Below are 22,859 nucleotides of genomic sequence, written 5' to 3'. Positions count from 1 at the left end.
CGTATTTAACGCCAAGGATTGACAGTAGCTCATAGGGCACTGTATTAAAATATGTTTTGTAGTGTACTTTCTCTGATCTTTCATATTGGGATGAAAGTTGTAGGCAGTCATGATACAAAAGTTATTTTCCTTGTTTATTTTGCCTTCTCTACTGATATGGCCAAGGCTGTTGTTATCGATGACTCCTTCGCCATGTGGGGAAAACTGCAAGAGATTTTGCTTTTCAGATTTGTGAGGGACATGAGTTTGAGCACAAAAGTTGTGAAAGTAAAGCAGACATGACTTTAGAAGACTAGGAAAAGATGGAATCAGGTGGGGCCACAGCCTAAGAAGCTGAATGAGAGGAGTAAGAGTTCGCATTATGCCCTGTACAGCTGTAATATGTAATGGAAATTGTGCAGACCTCTGACTGCCAGAAGCTACATGCTCAGTTTCCTCTCTTTCTTCCATCTGTTCCACTGCCGCTACTCAGACATTAAGCCTTCATCTTCCCTAGTATGATTCTGCCTTTTGGAAGCTAAAATTTCACTCAGAAGTCGTCAAACTTTCTTTTAACAAATGAAGCCTTGTTAGGCTGGCCCTTTTCTCTTTGCTGCCATATGGTTGCTGTTTTGGCAAAGTGGTCTTCCTCCAAAGCTGTTAATATCCTCCCTCCTCCAAGGGCAGAAAACAGATAAAATAGAAGTACTTAATTAAGGCAGAATTTTAATTAGATATGTGTAGGCATGTTGGCATAAGGCGGTTTTCACAGTGGTAAGTTATATACTTGAAAGTATATACTTTAATTATAATCTAGTGTCTGTTTTGCAGCCGTTACTTCCCCTTTTTAAATCTCCATGTGGTTAAACTAAAGTGAATTTAATTCATAGATTTTAATAAAATGAGCCATGCACCCTCTCACAAAGTGGGAGACCTCTTAAGCTTACAGTTTTGAACCCACAACTCTAATTTTGCAATAGCCAACTGCAACAACCAGACTGTAAAATAAGGATAACATCACTTCCCTCCCAACTCCCACCTTCCCATTGAAGCTGATATGCTGTGCAAAAAGACCAAAATATCTGTAGCATCATAAAGAGGAAAAAAAAAGAAAAGGCAGAGGGAACCTGACTCTGTAGCTGATAGAAGACGAGCCTGATGAGAGGAGACAGCTCCAGAAGCTGGTGTCTGCTCCCAGTGCTGTTTGATGCCTCGTCAATAGGAAATGCATATGCAGTTTGAAATTTTTAAACTGCAAGTCTGTGAACTCTTTACCATCGATTATAGGACTGCATTGTAGGGAACAGAGCCACACATTTGGTTTTGATTCTGCGCTTCCTTGTATCTTATTAAGAACTGTAAAGTGAACGTGGAATTTTAAGTTGCAAAGTCGGAACTGCTGTGGGGAATTAATGCAGCTAACATCAATGTGAAATGTCATGGAAGGCGAAGGTGTTTCTTGTTTAAGGCAAAACTATTTACAGTCACTAACAGTCTCTTACAACTGTCATTTACTCTCCCACTCAATGTGTGCATGTGTGTGTGTCCAAGTTGCTTGTCCATGGTCACTTGTGTGACATGGAACGCTGCCTATTGCATTCTCATTGCATGCTGTTGGGTTCCTTGTGATTAACAATAGCAAACTGGGTTTTGGATAGATCTTTAGGAGTCAACAGTTGCTATGGTATGGTCCTTTTGATCCAAAATTTTGTTTACTTCAGTGGTGCTCATTGGTTTTGCTTCCTTATCTCAGATATTTTAGGGCTAGAATCTGTCTTCCTTTTGGAATAACAGGAAGAAGAGTATCACATGCAATGTGCTGTAATGTTGCTGTCTTCCTGTGTAGTGTTGGGTATTCTGTTGATGAGTCACCCGTGCTGTTGTTTTATAAGAGCACACTCCTTTTCTTGACAGAAACACATTCCTTAGTGTTTTACCACTGTCAGCTGTGTCCTTGGTTATCAATACAGGCCCCACCTTTAACCCTTCATAGCACTGTTTCTTCTGGTGCTTTCACACATGCATTTCTATTCATGCATTGTTCATACTAATCTTCATATTTCTTTTAGAAATCTCTGCATTTTGTATTATTTGAATGAATGGTAATTTAAGTGTATGTAATCGACTAGATTATAAAACGGTGAACAGAAGCCATATATCTGTAAAAAAAGTAAAAGAAATATTTTGGGCATTTATGTACTGAGAACATGATAGTCATAATGCATTGCATGCCACTGAACTTACGCCAAAATCATATAAATTCTACAGAAGAAATCACAAATAATTGAGTTAACATTTTGTTGACTTCATTGTAAAAGCCTAAACAAGAGATAAAGATGCATCTGTTTTAATGATCCATTGAATCCCAAAATAAACCTTACAGAAGACTGGGCAAACTGCAGGATAATTGCAGAACTTGTAGCTATATTTTATAATAAACACAATGGGAGTTGGATGCAAAAAGCTGAAAGCATTTCCTTTATTTTCTGTTATTAATATATTCCTATTATATTGGCAATTTTCCCCTGTAGAGTCATAAATGTAATATTCAACTATATGCTTTTAATACACCAGTTAATCAGAGCTGTTTTTGAAATAGCCTAACACAAATGAAGATACAGACTAAATTGAAAAGACAGTAAAAATGTACATCATCAGACCATATTTACCCATGTAGTCTCTAACTCTAATGCATTTTCCTTTTACATTTCCATCCTCCTTATAAGTGCCTATCAATATATACCTTTTATCTCTGTCCATGCTTTTTGTGTTCAACGTTAGGCTTTTTTTTTCAAAATTGTTTGCAAAGCAATTAAATCATTATATTCACAGACTTAAATTATTTCTGGCATATGTCTTATAGAAGGAATAGAGAAAATTGGCAGCTGAGAAACTTAAGAAAATGGAACTACAATATCATAAATACTGACATTCATCAGTGAGTAAATGTATAGCCTAATTTTCGTCAGTTTTGTTTGTAGTCTACTTGTGACCATCAGATGTTGTCATGCTAAATTTAGATACTCTGCAATAGGACTGCTTGAGCAAAGGAATCTTCTACAAACTCTCTTTTAATTGGAGGATTAACATGTAATTTTGACTGACTTAATACAATGAGGCTTTTCAGAGGTATTTCCCCATATCAGATGTAACATTTTAGTGAAATAGCATAGGAGATTCAGATCCCATTCCGGTACTGATGCTTTCTCCTTTGGAAAAAGTTTAAACCTTGACAATCTGGTCAGTTGTACTGTTATTTCTGAGTAACCAAGCTATATTCTTTTTTGCTCACAGAATTAATACAAAAGATGCATTCTTCCATGGAGAGAATATAGTAAAATGTTTGTCAGACCTGAAGATACTTTTTTTTATTTTGTAGAAAGACTTAATCTCAGAAAGAGGAATAATGCATACTGAATCCCTACCATCTCTTCTTTCATTTTGTTATTAACCTAATATCCGATTCTTACATTCTAATGTTAGATATGGTTAGAAGTCTATATGACCACAGACATGAACAATTTATTTGCAGTTTGAACACACTACTCAAATCTATGAAAATTCAGTGTACTTACCATTGTTCTTAGAGGCTTGCTTCACTGTTTTTAAAATATTCTCACATTAAATAATTTCCCGTTAGAAGGAGTGAGAAATATTGAGTTGTAAAGAAGACATGCATGTTAATAAGTCCATATGGTGTGAAGTAGATCTGTACCATATTCATATACACCCATAATATTTGTTTTGAGACAGAGTGCAGAATGGTATGGATACGCAGAATGCAAAACTCAGAAGATCAGATTTTCAGTGACTTCCAAGGGCATAAAGCTCAGAAATATTGACAACTAATAGTAAAATTGAGTGTGAAATAGTATGTTTAAGCATGTTGGGGGACAATGCTAAGAATGTATGTTAAGTATGCATGCTAAGACCATGTATACATTACTGCACAGAAAGCCAAATTAAGTGAATAAAAGTTATTCTAACTTTAAAAGTTTGGCTGTATCTGCCTATGGCGTAGCCTTACAAAATTGCACTCATACAAACAAAACCAGACAGAACTCAAATAAATTGGCTGTGAAAGTTGCTTAAAGATAATATTACTCACATTACCTCCTGGATTCTATTGGTATTAAATGGGTGCCTAACTCTTAAGTGGTTTTGAAAACATATCTAAGGATGATAATGTTAATGCTGCAATCTACTCTTCTTGGTCAATTCTCTCCTCTGTGATATCTATCCCTGAAGTCACTGAGCTGTGCATACTGTATCTTTTTGCTCCATGAGGTATGCCCATCTAGACAGGAGATAAAAGGATCAACAAAGGTATATTACAGACTTCAGAACTTGAGAAACATGGATTAAAACATTTTCCAAAGTTATTTCCAGTAGGACTGAGGCCTTGACTGTTTCTCCACGGAGCCACAACAGTCCAGGGGGGAGTACTAATAATCTGTGTCATCTTCACACGGACAGTTTGGCTGTATTTCACAAAGTTAATGCCAGAGCGTTTGTTGGTGCGCCTAAAAAGTGACAAGCTAGCAGTGCCCTCATTCTGCAATGCTCTCATAATCATCCTACTGTAATTCCAGAGGCTAAGAGATATTTTTTTCAAGCAATGATAAATGACATGAAAAGAATGATCAGATTACTTGAGAGTTTTAGCATTCATTTGCTTAGGTTCAGCTTTTTACTTGCAGTTTAATCTGAACCTTGCAACTATGTAATCACTTACACCCATGTATATTAATATTTAATTCAATTGATGTCTCTAAATTGAACAGCATTTATTCCTTAAAGCAGAATCAAGTTCAATACCAGGTTAGAAATGTATGCAGAATAGGAATTAGCACCTCAGTGGAGTTAAAAGTATCTGATGAAAAATAAGGCTTTCACAACCTGTGCAAATACTTTAAAGAGAACAGAATATTCCTAGCTTCTAAAATAGACTGTATGAAAACCATAAAGTGATTTCTAAGGGCAGATCTCTAAAACTTTGTTCAGTATCTTTGGTGGTCTTTTGTATGACATGATACGGGTATTACTCTTACAAATATGTTAGGGTCAGAGATGTTGTGGCAAGTGAGACTATGATAAAGTTTATCTTTCATGAAATGCATAGAGATCTAAGTCTACTAAAACTCAATTAATAATGGTTTCTTGAAAGGTCAGTTGATTCACTTATGTTTCCTTCTTGATCTAGTAGTCTTTAGATTTAAATAGATATGAATCCTTCGAAGCTCACATTTCTAGTAATCACAAGAACATCACATGCTACTTAAAAATCTTTGTCTTATTATAGAATTTACAGCACACAGAATTGTTTCTAGATTTAGTTCCACCTACAGAAAATGAAGTTATTTTGAATATTGAACTAACTAAAGTATATTCATTTGCTTTCTAACCCAGACTATTAACCTGAGTTCACGGTCGTACAGTAAAATCAGCATTTGATGCAAATTCGTATTAGCAATCAATAATTTAACCTCAGCCATCTCAGTTTTGTAATAACTCAGTAACCTAAAATAAAGAGCTAAAAGCAGCAGAGGACAAAAGTAGTAAACCAGCTTTGGGAAGTTCTTGGTATCATGGGTTATGGAGTAGGGTTGATAAGTAGTAAATAGCAAATAATTTTTGAAGGATTTGAAGGCATGCAAATACAATATCTTCCTGAATATGCTAATAATAGCATCTAATGTAAAGTTGTGAATTGTTCTGGTATCTGTTTCTAAAGCATATTTATTATTCATGACTTCACGAGTTTAGATAAATATTTTTAATGAACTCTGCAATTTGTCTGTTTTTCTGTTTATGGGATATGATGGACCATCTCAGTTACTTAGTGCCACTTCTGTTTTCTGGTAGGCTATTTGAAATGTTTTATGGAGCATAATTCCAGAGAATAAATTATCTTGTCAGTACACAAATCCTCCTATTTGCATATGAATATGGCATTCATATAGAGACCCGCCATTCTTCTCAAATTTTGCGAGCAAAAATCCATGTTCGTGAAAGGTTTCAAACAGCGAATAGCAAGGAATGTAGCTAAACAGCTCTAGACCAGAATTTAAGAGAATAACTGTAGGTGTTGGTTTTGTTTATTAAACCAGCTCTAGTTTTGGTCTTGTTTGTAGTATAGGAAATGATCATTAACATGTTACAAAATATTAGCGAAAGCAGTCTGACGAGTACATTTTCAGCTAACCTGTGCCTGTAGGACCACTTGAGCTCTTGCTGAGATCCATTAGCCTTGACAAAGGAACGATGGAAGGAATGATGCGTGGAGTACAGTTTATTAAACTTGCCTGGAAAGTTGCATTGCTATCATTCCAATTTCTAAAACAAAAAACCATGCAGGACTAAGTACAATGCCATGAGAGGCATTTGCACTGTCTGTAGGCATCAAGACAGATTCCTGAAACAGGATCTTAGGCTTCGTCTTTGGGTAGGGGAGGCCAGTTCCACGTTCCTCCTCCAGAGGTGGGAGAGGGAGTCGAGCAGGCAGCATGAGGGAGCTCACAGACAGGATGAACGGGGTTTATATAACCTCATCCATATGCAAACAGTCCAGTGAGTTGCCAGAGCTGTGCCAGTATGCCACCCACTCAAGTAACATCTTTATTATTCATTGAAAGATGCTGCAGTTTTCTTTTGGTGTTGCAGAGCCTGTGTTAGCAGGGGATAAATATTACAGAAGGTGGTTATAGAGTTTTTATGTAATAAAGCAAGTTCCTATTGAGAACCTGACTTACTGTCAGGCAGCAGAGAGGGCTGTTGTTCCCTAATGGCAGGGAGCTGTGCCCTGACCCACGAGGCGCAGTCCCATGGGGTCTGCACCCAGCGGGCAGAGCCAAGAATTGATAACATGCTCCATTGACCACCCCGGACAGGCCCCCGAGGGATGACTCGGGTCCAGGGTCCATTGAGGGAGCCCAGCCAGGAGGAAAAGGAGATTGGGTCAGAGACAGGAATGGAGACAAGGCTGTAACATGGGTTCATAGTCTATGCAGGAGGTAGGGCTGAAGATAGGACTGGAAAAAAACCACTCTCTATGTCTGAGGGATCCATCCAGTGGACAAACTGCCTACAGTGTATGTCCAACATCCATCCAGTAGTTAGGACCAGAGGCAGGGCCAGAGACTGGCCCTGCTGCTGCATTGCTGGAGCGGGGACTGACAGCCCCAGGCTGGGCTGAAATGGAGTCCTGGGCCATGGGCAGGGTGTGGCAGGCCTTGGGAGATGCTGGGCATGGACAGCAAGGCCCATTGTTACCCTCAGAGCCCTGACACTTCTGGTTTTTATTCATTATTATAATTTTGTCTTATGATATCAGTGAAATGTGGTGTGCTGTGTCTGATTTATGTATTATTATTTTCTGAGACTTCAAATGTTCTGGGAAGGAAATAGGTGAGGGGTAGTTCGGTGTTATTTTTTAGTAAAGAGCTTCAAGTTACCTTTGCTCCCATTTAAACATACTTTTTCCAGTACAGATTTAGAGTATCATCTTTATAATTAGCTGCTGGTTAACACTGAAGAGCTACTGCATGTAGCAGGTATTGTCCTGTGTCTAATCTATAAAATTGTTGAAGTTAGGATTACCTCAGATACCTAAACCCAACCTACTCTCAACTCTAGACAAATCTCAGGGGGGAATTTAATATCAGATAAGTAATTTAATTTTTAAATGAACAATTTTTACCTCCTTTAAAAGGCTTGAAAGGAGATGCAGGAGGAAAAAAATAAGGAAACAGGCAGATGTGAAACAAAACAACAGATTGTTGTAGCTGCAGATGAAGGATGACAAAAGAGAAAATGATCATAACTTACCAGGAGAATAAGTAGAAGTGAGATAAATAGGGAGCGTAGAAAGGAATTATAAAAGGAAGTCAGAAAAACAGGAAGTAAAGAAAATAATTCACCTGGTCAGCTGTTCAGAGAAGGATATCACTGTAAAATCTGGTGCCATCAGGGGCAAAGGCCCTGAGCCCAAGTAGGCAGAAGAAAACAGAAGACTAAGTGCCACACTGTCTCAAGTTGACTCTGATTTTAAAATAACCCAAGGAGAAATCCTTAACCTTCCATCATGTATACTTTCAAGATTCATAATTTCAAAGATATCATAGTCTACTGCAGTGTCAGCACAGGCATCTCATTTCCACAGCTTCCCACAGGACCTTGCAGCAGTTACCAAATCTACGAAATTACAGTTACCATTTATTTAACTACTGTATTTAACTTCTTGAGATATCTCTGTGCAGTGAGTGTTCTGTCAAACCTTTTTTGAACAGTTTCTTCAAATATTTCTCTGTTACCTAGTTCTGCTTCTTTGCTAGTCCAGCGTTGCTTAGCACAGAGCTGTACAAAGATTTGCTCAAATTTGAAATTACATAAATTTATTTTTATGGTGCCAAGAATTACAACATAAAGGGTAGGTCTTACATAGTATTTTTAGCAAGACTATGCAATATACATTTTTATATGTATACACTTAATATATTAGTTTTTAACAGTAGCCTAAAATCTTTACTGGATTAAATAAACTATTTTGAATGGTCATGGTGTCGTGTAAATCTTCGAGGTTTTTTTTCCTTGCTAGATGAAAACAGTGAAAATGATTACTCATAGGTGGTGAGTGTAGTGTTACTATTATCCTGTAAAAGTTCCTGGCGCAAGCACAGAAATTGGGCTAAAAAACTAACTCCTTTTTTCAGAAAATATTAATAAGTTTCACTGAAGCCAGAATAAGGATGTACACATTTACCCCTTGGACGTGAATATGATTCCTGAAAAAAATGACAGGCAACTCAAAGCTCTTTGGCCGACCAAAGAATTTGTATTAGGTAGAATAATTTCATAAGTATAGTGGGGATCCACTGAGATTTGGGTTCCTATCACCTGCTCACCACAGCCTCCAGCAGTAGGAGCTTCTTCAGTGCTCACAAAAGGGGGAAAAAAAGCACCTGAATTCTAATTGCCTCTTATCTTTCCAATACAAGGTTACAAGGTTACTCATGTGGTGGCATCCAAAAGGCAGAGAGTTACATTCGTTCCATTTCCTCCATTTCCCATAGAACAGAGTTACAGAGGGAGAGTGGAAAACAAATCCAGCTCTTCCTGCAACCCTCCTTCTCCCAGCATATTTCATCAACCACCAAACTGTCTTGTCTTTCTCTAAAATTAGGCAAAATTATGGTAGAAAAGTCCATGAATGACTATTAAGCATAGAGACACTATTTCTCTTTCAGGAAGGCATTGAGCTGCAAATTGCTGGAAACTGGGAAAATCCTAAGAAAGGATCACTGCATGTCCATCTTATTTTTATGCTTTTCTGTAGGCATCTAATAGTAGCCATGGTGAATGAAGCTGGTAAATAGCTGAAGCTAGATGAAGCTTTGATGTAATCCAATGCAGTTGATCCTGTGGTTTCACAGTGAAACATCCATCTGTTCTTAAGTAATTCTTGCAATTCGGTAGGTTGCATCTTGTATTTCTGTTCTGTAGGCCAAGGATATAAAATTGTCTGAAATCATGGCTGTTACAATGCTATATAATGTAGTTTGATTTTCCTGTTGTCTTTAGAAAGAAATTATCCCCCCAAATTTATTAATTTAAAATACAAAATCAGAATCTAGAAAGACTGTTATCTCAGCCAGTCTTGCTGTATGGTGATATATGTTACCATATACCATATATATATATTGCTCAGCATCATAGTAATGACAGTCTTGAATAGAACAAGGTGCCCTGAGTCCTAGACCAGTGGTTGTGCTCCAGAAAACAGATCTTTTACTTTTCCAGTAAGATCTGTCCCGCATTCACTGAACAGGATGGGTTGTGAAGGAGACTAAATTGAGGTTGCCAAAGCAATCAACGGAACATGAAAAATATCCTAACTTTGAAGTGGCTATAATAAGTATATGTTTCATGATGGAGTGGAGTACTTCAACTGGGGTGTTCCTGGGTAACTAATACATCAACAGTGAGAAACACAAACTCGTAGAAAGGCCAATGGGGTTCACAAAGTACAAGTTCACTGTTGACAAATCATCTGTCAAATAAAACGAATTGTCTTTGCTGACATTGTAGTTACAGTTATTATAGATACAGTTATTGTACTTACATAGTGGTAATATAGAGTTATAATAAATATTGGTATAAAAATCAGGAAAGAACTGTGAGGGTGATTTTCCTAATCAATGAGGGTTGTTCCATTAGCTTGCATTAGCTGTGGCCTGAGAATTATTTTTGTGCGTTCTGAGCCACACATAAGCAATGGAATGTAACCTTTAGATTATAGATACTAGATAGTGTTATTTAAATTCAAGCTGTTTCTATCGATTTTGTTTTGTTTCTGCATATGCAATGAAAAAGGTCTCCAAAAGTACTTTCAGGAAAATATTCAGCATCACGAAACATGATCATCCAAAGTGGCATCATCATCCAAAGAGCTACGCTACTGACAGAAGTTACAAATTTTATGTGGGTCAGGCAGGTTTTTCAGAGTTTTATGAAAAAGATCATTTAAAATCTAAGCATTCTGAGCAGCCTAATAATATAACTGAAATGCATAAGATAAAGCAGAACCTTGCATACACTTCTTGGAACTTACTATACTTCTCCCATAGTAAACTTTCTTTAATTATATTGGTCTGCTGGATGTTAGGCATAGTTTTTCTCACACAACATCCTGTTCCTAGCTATTCTTAGCTCCTCTCCAGGAATACATGTTGTTAGACTAGTTTATTCACTAGAACACCGAGTCACACTAACTCTGCTGTAGCACAAGTTCTGTTGCAATGTTGAGAGATAACTTTTTTATTTGGCTGAAATCATAAGTACAAAGAGGAAAATGATATCCCATTTAGTGTTGGACAGGGCTGAAAACTTTAATTTAAAAAAAAAAAAGTTTACAGTACTTGCTGTAGCATCAATTTCTTCTCCAGCTCTGCTAACCTGGCTGCCAACTTACTTAAAAGATTCATCCTTTCGTATTGTGGTATAGTCGTCACTCAGAAATTTCTTGGTCAGTAGCTACTAAAATTCTCCAGTTTTTAATTCCTTAACACCAGAATTGTTTAGCAATGTGTATTGACCTACCTAAGAAAATGGTTCATAATAATCTATTCATGATGACTTGGGGAGCACCTTCTCCACAAATAATTGCTGCATTTCTTTCTTTTCCTCACTCAAAAAAACCAAAGAAAAATCAAGAAAGAAAAATCCACATTGTTTACAGTACAGACAATAAAATAGAGACCTTAAATTCCTTTGCATTTAGCGCAAATCTGCCTTACAACAATGTTTGAAATCATGCTTTCTCTGATATCACAGATTCAGTGAATTCCAAACCCCACAATAAAGAAGATATTCTGAGTCTCACTGGGAATGAGACGTCTTGTAGAAATTATCGTATAGCATACCAGATGGCATCTTTCTTGCAGACATCACTTCAGTGTGCTGCTTCTATTGCCTTGGAGAAGAAAGAACCAAGTATTGCTATCCCTGTAAGAGACTTATGCGTCAGTTTTCCCATGCAGGAATAGGTACATCTTTTTTTGATTGTGGTATCACAGAAGGATTATCATGGGATTTATGTTCTTTGAAATCATAGGAAAGCACAGTAGTATGTAAATTTGTTGCAGGTGAGACCATCTCATACAGTCTGTATGACATTTTTCAGTGTCAGGACCAGCTTTAGGCATAGGCAAAGTAGGCACTGCCTGCAGCAGCACACTGGTGGGACTGGCAGTCTAGCAAAATGAAGAAATAGCCTTCTAGTCTCAAAGCAATAGCACCTTTTCCAGGTTCCACTTGCACTGGCACAGAAAAAAATGTCCAAGCAGTCCTCTTAAAATAAGTCTCCTGGACTGGCAAAGAACAAGATGTAAAGAGCTGCAAGTTCCCGTAATGAAAGACTTGACCCTACTCCCTGCATTCTTGGCTCTGCTCTGTGCTTTCTTTGCCTTTGCCTTACTACTAACTTTGGTGGAAGAAAGAGGGGAAAAAAAATCTTGCAGATAACAGGATACTCTAGCCATGAGATGTTAGTCAGGGATGAGGACAAGGCAGTAAGCTGACTGTATTTCTCCTTATTTTCTTTCCCTTTGCTGAGTGACCTTATGTTGTGTTCATGGGCTCAGATGTAGTTATACTGGCAGGAGACAGAGTTGGGGGACAGAGTTGGGGGACAGAGTTGGAGGACAGTGTGCAGTGGGACCAGCAGTGCTAATCATCCAGTGCTGGGGCCATGGAGATAGTTAGACACAGTACCAGCAGCTACATGAGGAAATGTGTCTGGGGAGCCACTCAAAAACTGAATTTTGCCTACACTGTTGCTAGGCATTGAGCCAAGCATTTCTCATCACTGGCAGCATAACTTCCATGCTGTTTATAGTAAGGTAAGGAAGAAGCAGTGTGACCATGAAACTAGTATATTGATTATTGGCTGTGCCTTATTGTGGTCATTTTTGTTGGTGAGGGACACAAGATGCAGAGACATTTGTGTCTATGCATGTATGGGAAATACAAGAGTCAATCATGCATGATCCTTTCAAAGAGTGGTATTATGCTTTGCTAGGTCTCTTTCTGATATCAATTTTTCTGCTTATGAGGGAAAGGGGAAGACAAAGCCAGGAATCCTTTTCAAATGGATTCATAATTTGTCAGTCAACTATGAAAAATTCAGCAAGGATTTAATTCTCATCTTGTTTAAGGTCATTTTGTTCACAATTTGTTCTCTGAAGAACTTGCCCAGCCTTTCAAATTTGCTTACCAAAGGGAAGTCCACTATATTTCAACTCAACATATAGCCTACCCTCTCCTTACAGCCTTGATACTGACTGGACACAATCCTGAGGGGATTATGCTCCATCTATGTACAAAGATATTGATTCACAGTAGAAAAAACTCTGCAAAATAGGGAAAATTTACAGACAGGTGTGAACAAATGCATTTGTATCTACATGAGACCTAGTTCCTTATCAATTTGATATGTCTCCTTTCCCTGAGAAAAAAAATAATTATCCGTTAATCTGTTTGAAATGCATTTAGTATGCACTATTAGTACACACAAATAGTGTACTATTTGTGCACACTGTACTCTTACCAAAAATAGAAGCTCTATATTGTATATATTCACATACTATTGTTATTAAATACTTGACAAAAATCCTAAAAGTTTATTCAGCAATTACAGATTTACCAGCGCCTGATAAGCTTTCGGTACTTTTTTGAGAGACATAATGAACCTTTCATACTTCATGTAGTAATGTATCAAATCAGTAAGAAGACCTGGAGTAATGTAAGATCTCATAATAGATCTGTCTTAGGCAACTTTCCAACCTCATTAAAATCTTCTATGGCTCAATTAAAATTATTCTACCAAATCATTATGGACTTCAGTTTGCATGAGGTGTTCCACAAATCCAAGCAGCAATATCAGGGTGAAAGGTCATCCAGTTTTAGTCCAAGGACTAGTAAGGTTGGAGTTGAAACTCTTATAATATTGTTAATTTTAAATATGCAGCTAAGTTTAGAGTCTGCTCTGCAACTCTGCAGGGAGCCTCTGCGTGTCACTTGCAGAGACTTTATATTATAAGGTGTCCGTCAGACGGTAGGTTTGGATTTCCGTGAAACAGTTTTCTGCCATAGTATCATCAATCCCAAATGATGGCCTTGATAGATACCTATAATTTCCTTACGCCCGGAATAAATTTCCTCCTTAGAGATGGTCATTGCTTGAGATGCACAATGGACAAGAAAAACAGAGAAAAGTAATTAATGTGTTCAATAAATTAAGTTCTACTGAACAGGATTCTTCTCAGAATCGTGCCCTGAATATACCCACTTTCTGCCTTTTTTGCTAAGTTCTTTGATCCTGTTATGAAAAGCAAAACTTTAGTAAACATTTGTCTTGGAACAAAGGTGTAAAATATTTCCATCTTGAGAGAAACTGTCTCAAAATTGAACATTAATGGGAATGTTCAATAACAAGGTACTTGGTTTCTTGTGCAGAAAATGAACTTTGCTTTCATTTTAAATTCATCATCTTTTATTAAATTTTTTCCAGTTATGTTTGATAAAATATACATCGTCTCTAGAAATCATGTAATTCTTATATGTCTGCCTGCTATCTTTCACATTTTTGTAAGAAAAGTATATAAACTTAAAATTTTATTTAGTAAAAATATTCTTTTAATTATTCATTTGAAATGGTGACCTTTTCAAGTAAAATTATTATATCTTGGCATGAACGTTTTCTTGTGTCTTATAGTATTTTACGGTTGAAGAAATCATGCAGATAATCTAATTACTTTGACTAAAATTGTTGTGCCATTTATGTCTTTTGCTGTACTACAGGAGAGAAACTGTGAAATGTATTCATTATCAATTCATTAAAGGGTTTTGCTATTATATAAGCAGAGATGCAGACCACTACCTATCTTGTATTAAAAGGGGAAAGAGGAAGGCATAATTAAACCATGCCATGGCTATGGTTTATGTATTGCATTACTTAATGTCTTGTGAAACACAAAAATCTACAACAGATATGTAAAGCGTAACTGGTATGAAGATTCTATTCAGATTTAAGTGCTCTAGGTTGCTTTTGAATCTTGCTATTTTCTGCATTTGTTTTGACTGCTCTCATCATTCAAGATTGACGCTTGGATGGGTGTGTAGGAGGAAGCAGCAGCAGCAGGCTTACAGCTTGCAGACAAAAAAAAAATCTGCCTTATCTGATGGCTATTATTGAAAATGCGAGGTGTAGCCTAGGCTGGGTAATGAAGGGGAGAGAGCGAGGGGGAGCAAGAAGCATGGAGCTGCATACTGATGAGTGTAGGAGTACTTGATAAAAAGAATTCTTGCTGCTGGCAGTGCATTGCTCATTGTGGAGTATTCCAACAATCACATATAACGGAGAACAGCTTAGCTGACAGCTTGATATGCTTTTTTTTTTTTCCCCCTACTGTATGACGTACTGGTCTGTAGTAAAGATTAATAACTAAGAAATGTAGAGCTAGGATCAGATCTTACGCTACATACTGCCCTGTAAACTATGTTTTACTTCTGACTTTTCTGCTTGCTGAAAACATTAATCTGTCAAGCTGGCGGGCTCCTTTGATACCAACTTTCCCAGGAACACGATGTGGCAATGCCACCTCTCAGCCCAGGACTACCGCTATTATCCAGTGGATGGTTATTCGTTGCTTAAACGCCTCCCTCTTCACCCTCCTACAGGACCCCGATGCCCTGTCCAGACAGTGGGACAATGGTTGGAAAATATTGGGCTACCTCAATATGAAAACCACTTGCTGGCTAATGGATTTGACAATGTGCAATTTATGGTAAGAAATCTTCTGTGCATAGCTGTGTATATACACTGTAGCTACCTTTTTTGTCTGTCTCTTATGTGCTCATAAATACCTTAGAGCTATTCTGCATTGCACTAAGAAGATCTGTTTAGTGTTTCACTTTTCTATGTCTAGCTAAATTAATATAGAAACTGTCCTTGTGTAAACTTCCAAATTGTACCCGTTACAAAATAGTCTCGCCAGAAATATGGTAAAAGAAAAACTGAATATTAAGGTTCTCTCTGCCCCTTGTCAATCTTCAGATTAAAAAGAAAAAAGCACCGTTCTTTTAATCCATTGCAGTATTTTCACAGTATGTAAAAGCTGTACACACCCCTACCTGCAATACATCACGTTATTACTTTTATTTAAACATTAACATCATTGTAATAATAATTAAATAGCATGCAATGCCATTCTTGCATTGAGAAGTGTTTTAATACCAGAAAATTATTTTTAATGAAGTGTGCTCTCTCTGTAAGTGATTCTGGATGCCTCAGTTACATGTTTTTGCATCTTAGATAATCAGGCTATGGGATTCACTTGTTGAAACTTATGCCCTCTGTGGAAAAGTAATGCATTCCTTTTAATAGTTCCATTTTCATGTTTTAAGTCTAGGCATTTATTGGGAACATAGGAATGAAATCGTATTTGATGTACTTCAGAATTTACAGTGTTACCATCTGGTGTAAAGCAACATAGACCTGTCATGCACAAACTTTCAACTGAAATTAATATTGACAGTAAAGAGAGAAGCTTACTTGTAGGGTTGTTATATAATCACTTTTCTTCCTCCTTCAGTATTTCTATTACTTCAACCTCTTGCAAAAATCCTGACCACATTTCTTATATACTATAAGAGCTTAAAATATTATTATTCAGACCTTTTCTAAGATATTTTTAGTAACCATGTATATCGTGGAACAGTTCTAACTTTTCGTAACTTGCACCTGGCATATAAGAAACAGAAGTGAACATTATGACTATAAAATCATCATGAGTTGTGTTTTTCCTATTTAATTTCTTTTGCCAACATCATTATATGCCTATGGCTTACTGATCAGAAAATTAAGGCACAGATCTCTTCCATTTACACATTATAATAGTGTAGAGGTTTCTTACTGTTTTTACATGGCTACCATGTGATTTTTTGCTTATATCAGTACAAATCTTTAGAATCTTTACTTTTAAATATTCTTGCAAACAAAGCTGCAAGGGTGTGCTGTCAGCCCAGCAATATAAAAAAAAAAAAAAAATCTAAAATGCATTTCAAGCTACAGTTTCCCAAAATGTAACCACATATTCTTATATATGTTATAGCATTAGTTACATAAGTAGACAATCGTTTAGTCTTAAAGAGATTACAGAGGGAAATTGTTCACAAGAGGCTGTAGGTGGCATAAAAAATGCAGAGGGGTGCACCTACCACAGGTAAATGATGAGCACTGGAGAAGCCAAAGAAACTGCCCTGGAGGGCTTTCCAGTCGTCCCCTGGCTCTGGAAGGGCCTGAACCCCATTCTGGGGGAATTTATAAGACTTTCATTTCCTACATCTCTCATTAGTATACTTAGTAAACATACAAATTGTATGCAAGATTCTATTCTTCAATGCACAAATGAAACTTTTCAGGTATCAGGCAGATTAAGTTATACCTGCATACTTGTGTGTAAGCTAATGTCTTCCAGTCATTTTAATTTAAGCCTTTTCCAAAGTGGTTTGTTTTTAAATATATATCGCAGGTAAAATACATAATTACTGTTAATATTGGTTAGGCTAGTATGCATATGTGAATGGAAGATTAGACTCTTAAATCCAATGATAAGCAAAAAGCTGGAAAATTGCCTAGTAATAAAAAATCTATATTTTCAATAATTTAATAATTCCTAATTTACTGATTTCACACTGTTCATCATGCTGTTACGTATTTCAGTTTTTGTTTGTACCAGAAATTGAATAGTTCCTGTATTTTATTGGAGATGAAAATTACCAAAACCCACTAATTTTTTCATATATTATTCTTTTGAATATATCATCATTATGTAAGGGAAGCCTCTCCTGAAAAATTGAATGAGTGTTTTTTAAAATATTTTCCATTCTAGCCAAAATGTTAAAGAGAAAATTAAACTTGGAAAGTATATAGGAAAATGGGAGAAGAAAGACCTGCTATGCTAAGAGAAAAATTCAGATTACGCCAAACTTAAATGTACTGTAGTCTTCCTTAATATGAGAGAACTGCTTTACCTTTATTGAGGTAGTTTACATATTAAGCTATATTTTGCAAGCTCATTAAATTGTTTCAGGTAGGTTAGCTACTGTACATTGAACAACTCTAATACCTCAATGCAGTAAAAATCAGTTAGTCATATTTGTTCTTTAGTCTGTACCATATTCCTGCTTTTGTTTTTCTGGAAGCACATTCTGACCTGCATTTATTCATTCTGTTGCCTAAGCAACAACCATCACACTCCTATTAAGTATGATTTAGTAGTACAGGTCTTACTAGATCTTCAGAACAGAAGAGGGAATATCACAATGATATAATTAATGTCCATGGAATAACATACATCTAAGAACAAATATATCCTATTTATACTACTCTCAACAGCAAAATTCTATTAATTAAATTAGCATTCTAATAAGAAGGTGTTTTTCAGATAAAAAGATTTCATGGTTAATCATTTATGTTAAATCACAGAAATTAACCCCTTGTGTTTAGTCCCCCTTGGGCATTAGGAAAGTTTTTCACTAGACTATGTTCAGAATTAGGAAGATTTGTTTATATTACCTGAAGTGTGTGGACTTTATAGTAAGAAACAGCCTGTTTCCTATTAACTTTACAGTATGAACATTTTTTCCATAGTTCATCAATATATATGTTTCAAAAATAGGTTGAAACGTAGTATTAAAAAAATCAGTTGTGTTTTCATGAACTACTTTATTTCTACTTACAGTGTATTTGCACACATAGCAAGTGCAATTCCTACCTACTACTAGTGTTGTGCAGGAATGACATTTGCATAATATTTAGTAGGCCCAAAGCAGATTCAGTCCTAAGACTTGGTTCATATGTGCTTGTAGTAGAATCATACTTGAATATGTGTATGTGTATATGCAGTCATTATTAACTTTGATAATTTGTTGTGTAATAGGCTGCAGTGTCCTTCAGATGTAAAAATTTGTGGTGACTTTGTGCAGGGGTACTCTATATTTGAAGATGCAAATGATACTGCAGTTTCATAACGTAAAAGCTATTTTGCAGTTAACCTAATTCTAAAGAGCAAGAAAACAATTAGATCAGTCGTAAGTTGCAGTATATAAACTAGATATAAACAATAAGGAAACTTAATGAATCCATGAACACCTTTTGATGCATAGGTCCCGCGGGTACACCTGGGACAAACTATAATCTTTATGCAGACTTGCAGGCCTACGTAACTCAGTGTGATGAGAAAAAAAGCTAAACTGCAGAGAAAACAGATGAAACTATACAAATGTGCGAGGTCACTGGATCCTTGCATGCAGCTTTCTACAGCTCTGGAGCTTCATCAGAGATTCCATTCTGGATTCACAGAGATAAAAGCAGCTCAATCAAATCACTGCCCAGTGGGGACTAGTTCTGATTAAGGACTGCATATGACTATCTATTTATAGGTTGTTTTAATCATTTAAGACATTCTGAGATTTTATCACTTGCTTAATATTGCTATTTGATTAAGAGAGTATCTCTTCAAAAGTTTTATAAAACACTTTATGAGGGAAACAGGGACCAGGCAACCAAAATGAGTTAACAGAAAACTATGAAGCATTTTATTATTTTTTTTTTTTACATTCCAAAATCTTGTTCACTAGTAACATTAATAACCTGAATTAGTATTAGACACTGGACTTTCATTGCTTACATTGCTTACAGACATGCACCTCCACCCCTTCAAGTACTTCAATGGCTTGCATTGCCTGAGTATCTTAGTATTGCCTAAGTATTTTTTTTTAATTCTCTCTTTTTCACTGTTGGGAAACTGAGGCGAAAACTGTTTACACTTTGAGATAAGAGGCACTAATTCTTAAAATAGCTACTAACATAATGTTTAACAGACCAATTCAGTTGCTTAAACATAGGTATATATACCAATTGAGACACTTCAGGGAATCCAGGACATCCAGACAGGGCTGACAGATATTACTTAAGGACCAGAGACAGCCAGACCCTTCAGATTAGCAGCTGGAATCCAGGTGGGATACCACCACCCATCTCAGATGGCTTGAGTCCTGATGTTTATGCAGCTGAAATGAATCTTAAATGTTGTAGATCACGCAGAGCTTGTGACATGTCTAGCAACTGAATAGAAATGTCTTGAGTTTCCACCTGGTATCTTAGCTGCATATGCATTTCTCTTCCTTGTAATAATGTTCTGTATTTTTATTCATCCTTTGAACTTAGCTGCATGAGTATTTACCTGGTTTCACAGTGCTAGGCATGAACTACCTTCTCAATTGCCCTTAGCTGCCTGTTTTGGATTTAGTTTTGAGTCAAGTTTTGACTTTTCTTTGTCCTTTCCTCTGTCTCTTCCTTTCTTTGTTTCTTTTCTTTCATTTTTTACTAGGTCTGGAGGTTTATTAGTCAGCTGAAGTTTATCTGGAGGCTCTCCTCTCTCAGGTGTCATTCCTGGGATTTGCTGTCCTGGAATACCTTGTAATTCTTCTTGCCTTTAATCTCTCTGGAGGATCTTAAACTCTGTATCAAGTATAAAGGACAGAAGCAATTTTATTTCTTTACAGTGAAATGCACCTGAAAAAAAATTTTCTATGTGCATTGGCTCCAAGACCGGCACTTCCAGAAACCACCACAGCTTTTATCCAAAAATACCTGGTGCAGAGATTGATCATTTGGGCATTAGCTGAAAGCTTGAAAGAGTCAGTCTGCCACCACCTTTCTTACATTAGCCATGCTACAGATGATGAAAAAAAGGCCAATGTTTGACAAGGGTCTGTAGTGGCTTTCAGAAGCCAACTCCTAACATGCTTAGGAGAGCAGATCAACCTTTACAACATCCAGGCTCTGAGCATTCCAGGCCCATAATGGCTACTGCAGAGACTCATCAGTGCACTCATGCATCAGCAGAAGCATAAGAAGATTTAGAGAGTATTGACTGTGTGTATTTTACGCAGAAATGAAGAACAGTTTAAGGCAACCTTAAAACTGGCAGCCAGTGGTATGCAGCAAGCCACATTTTTAGTAGAGTATAAGGAATACAAGTCCCACTGATGCTGCAATAATCTGTGGTTTAAAATTTTCTGTACATCTAGTAAAATTTTAGAATATATGCCTGGAACCACGAGTTTCAATCCCGTTATCTGGACCTCACTTGCAAACGCCAGGACTTGGCTTTTAGTTTCATGGCAGATCTACAGAACTTGACACTAAAACTGTAGAGCTCCTCTGAGTGCCAGTGTGGCCCTGGCTTCTTTCCTGAGCAAAGTGACGCTTTGTCACTTCTGAGTCTTCCTCTCCTTCACCTCGGTAACCTTTTGCAACTGTGGCTCCTGAGGCAAACCAACTGTTCCCTTAGTCCAACCTGTTAGCCAAACATAGAGTGAGGCAGAGTTAATTTTCAAATATAGACACCTACATGTGTACCAGTCAGTAGATGTTAAGGACTCAGCTCAGTTGTCCATGTATTGGAATCACTTGAGATGTTTGAGACATCTGTGTAGACCTGGAATATATGATACAGGATCTATGGAAAACCCATACCTGTCTGGAACTCCAGTTGGATTCCAGGCAATGTACATTTGCAGCACCTCAAATGACTCCAAATTTGTATCTGTGGGCAACTAGGTGAAGCACCTAATCAACCATTAAAGCCAATGGAGCATAGAATGCAATTTAGCTGAATGGCTGACTAACTATTAGGGTACTTTTTTCAGGATAAATTAAAGTAGATTCATCTGGTCAGCTGAATCACTGTCTAGGCTGTATTGATTTTTTTTTTACTAGGTCTCCTCAAGCTGTCATGTAGACACAGAAATTTCCATGGCTCAGTTTGGGCTAGAATCCATCCAGGGTTCACCAAAAAGGAAATGCAAATTATTTTCATTAAAGCTTTTTCTCCTCCCTCAGAACACCCAGCCCTGAGGCTTCAAGATCTTCTTTTTCATCCTAGTAGGGATTCTTAATATAAAACCTGCAAAGCAGAGCTCAGGTAGGTGCCAGAGATGAAGGTTGTGCCTGTCATCCTGCAACAGCAGCAGGTCTAACAAATAATCCCATTCCACATGCTCCAGTTAATGCTTCTGTCATGGTATTCCTCAAGCTGGTCGAAAGCCAGAAGGGCTTATTAATGAACTTCTCAGTATCACATGTGTAAATAACGGTTTGCCCTGTCTTTCTGTCTTGAGGTCTCAGAGCATTCTTCATCGTCCTGTGCTGAATGCATGCAGATCTGGAGAGGCAGCACTCATTCCTTGGTGGAAAGGGATTTTAGAGGAATCTGCTTCATGTTTATATATCTATACATGTAACGCACACGCACACTTGTGTGTGTGTGTGTGTGTGTGTGTGTGAGAAAAACACAGACACTGCAGGCTGGTGACTTATTCTGCACTTGACAAAGGACTTTATGAACATTTTGGCAGTACCGGTTGCTCAACAGATGAGAGAAAAACAGGACAGGGTTTTTGTGTATTTCACTTGAACAACTGATTCGTAAAGAATCCATCTCCAAACAGACTGTTGATTTCATTAAGGCATCCTGGGTATGGTGGATTTGTTGAGAGTCAGAGGGAGCATGTTTTCATCTAAATCTGTCTCGACAGTTGTATCTTAAAGGTATAAACAGGGATGGGTCCGTCTGCCTGTCTGCTAGGTTCTGCTAAGTTAACATTTGTGTGAGGGTTTCTTTGGTTGTTCTGGAATATTTGGCCATCTCTGTTTAAATTTTGCTCCACACAAGATTGTACATAGAAGGCACACAGGCAGGACTTCAGACTGTACACTTGGTAGACAATCCAGATGCCGGTATATGCGGTGGAATGCCCTTCCGTTCACCTCTGCAGTTCAGGTTAGTGACATCCAGTGCATATGTGCCTCTTTGGAAAGCTCACTCTACAGCAGTCTGAGAGGAAAGAACTCGTCCAATGTACATATCAATGTATTGGGCTCAGTCTTACCCTCAGTAAGAACACAGGGCCAAATCCAGACATTGAAAACCATTGCATGTACAGTCACCACTGGAAGTGAAACTGTTTCATGGTACAGATCTGTGAGTATGGCTCCTGAGGACTAGAATTGGTCCCATCTGTTATAACAATATGTTAAATGTTAATGTGAAATGCTGAGCTAAAAGCCCTCCTAGTGCAGAGACTGGCCTTCATCTCAGTGTACAAACACTGATGAACTGCATTCTGAGGCTACATACGTGAGGAATTGTCTGTTGGCCCTAAATACAAGTTTATGAGAAACTAGTAGCACATATTTAATCTGAAAGTTAGGTTGATAAAGCAGGTGAAAATTCTAATTATATCATTTATAA

General features: G+C 37.3%; 1 protein-coding gene across 4 annotated transcripts in view; it reads left to right on the top strand.

Moving 5' to 3' along the window:
• ANKS1B (ankyrin repeat and sterile alpha motif domain containing 1B) overlaps positions 1–22,859 on the top strand; it is a gene marked incomplete at both ends in the record, with an annotated part of 473,260 nt that overhangs the window by 246,630 nt on the left and 203,771 nt on the right. For all 4 annotated transcript variants that reach the window (XM_082013919.1, XM_082013918.1, XM_082013917.1 and 1 more), the window contains one exon: positions 15,217–15,323. In XM_082013919.1, the coding sequence (XP_081870045.1) occupies positions 15,217–15,323 (107 nt within the window). The remainder of the gene's footprint in view (positions 1–15,216; positions 15,324–22,859) is intronic.

This window comes from Phaethon aethereus (assembly GCF_964289735.1).
Source record: "Phaethon aethereus genome assembly, chromosome: 1".
Taxonomy (NCBI): domain Eukaryota; kingdom Metazoa; phylum Chordata; class Aves; order Phaethontiformes; family Phaethontidae; genus Phaethon; species Phaethon aethereus.
The sequence above is the reverse complement of the archived record's forward strand: the minus strand, read 5'-3'. Positions and strand labels throughout refer to the sequence as shown.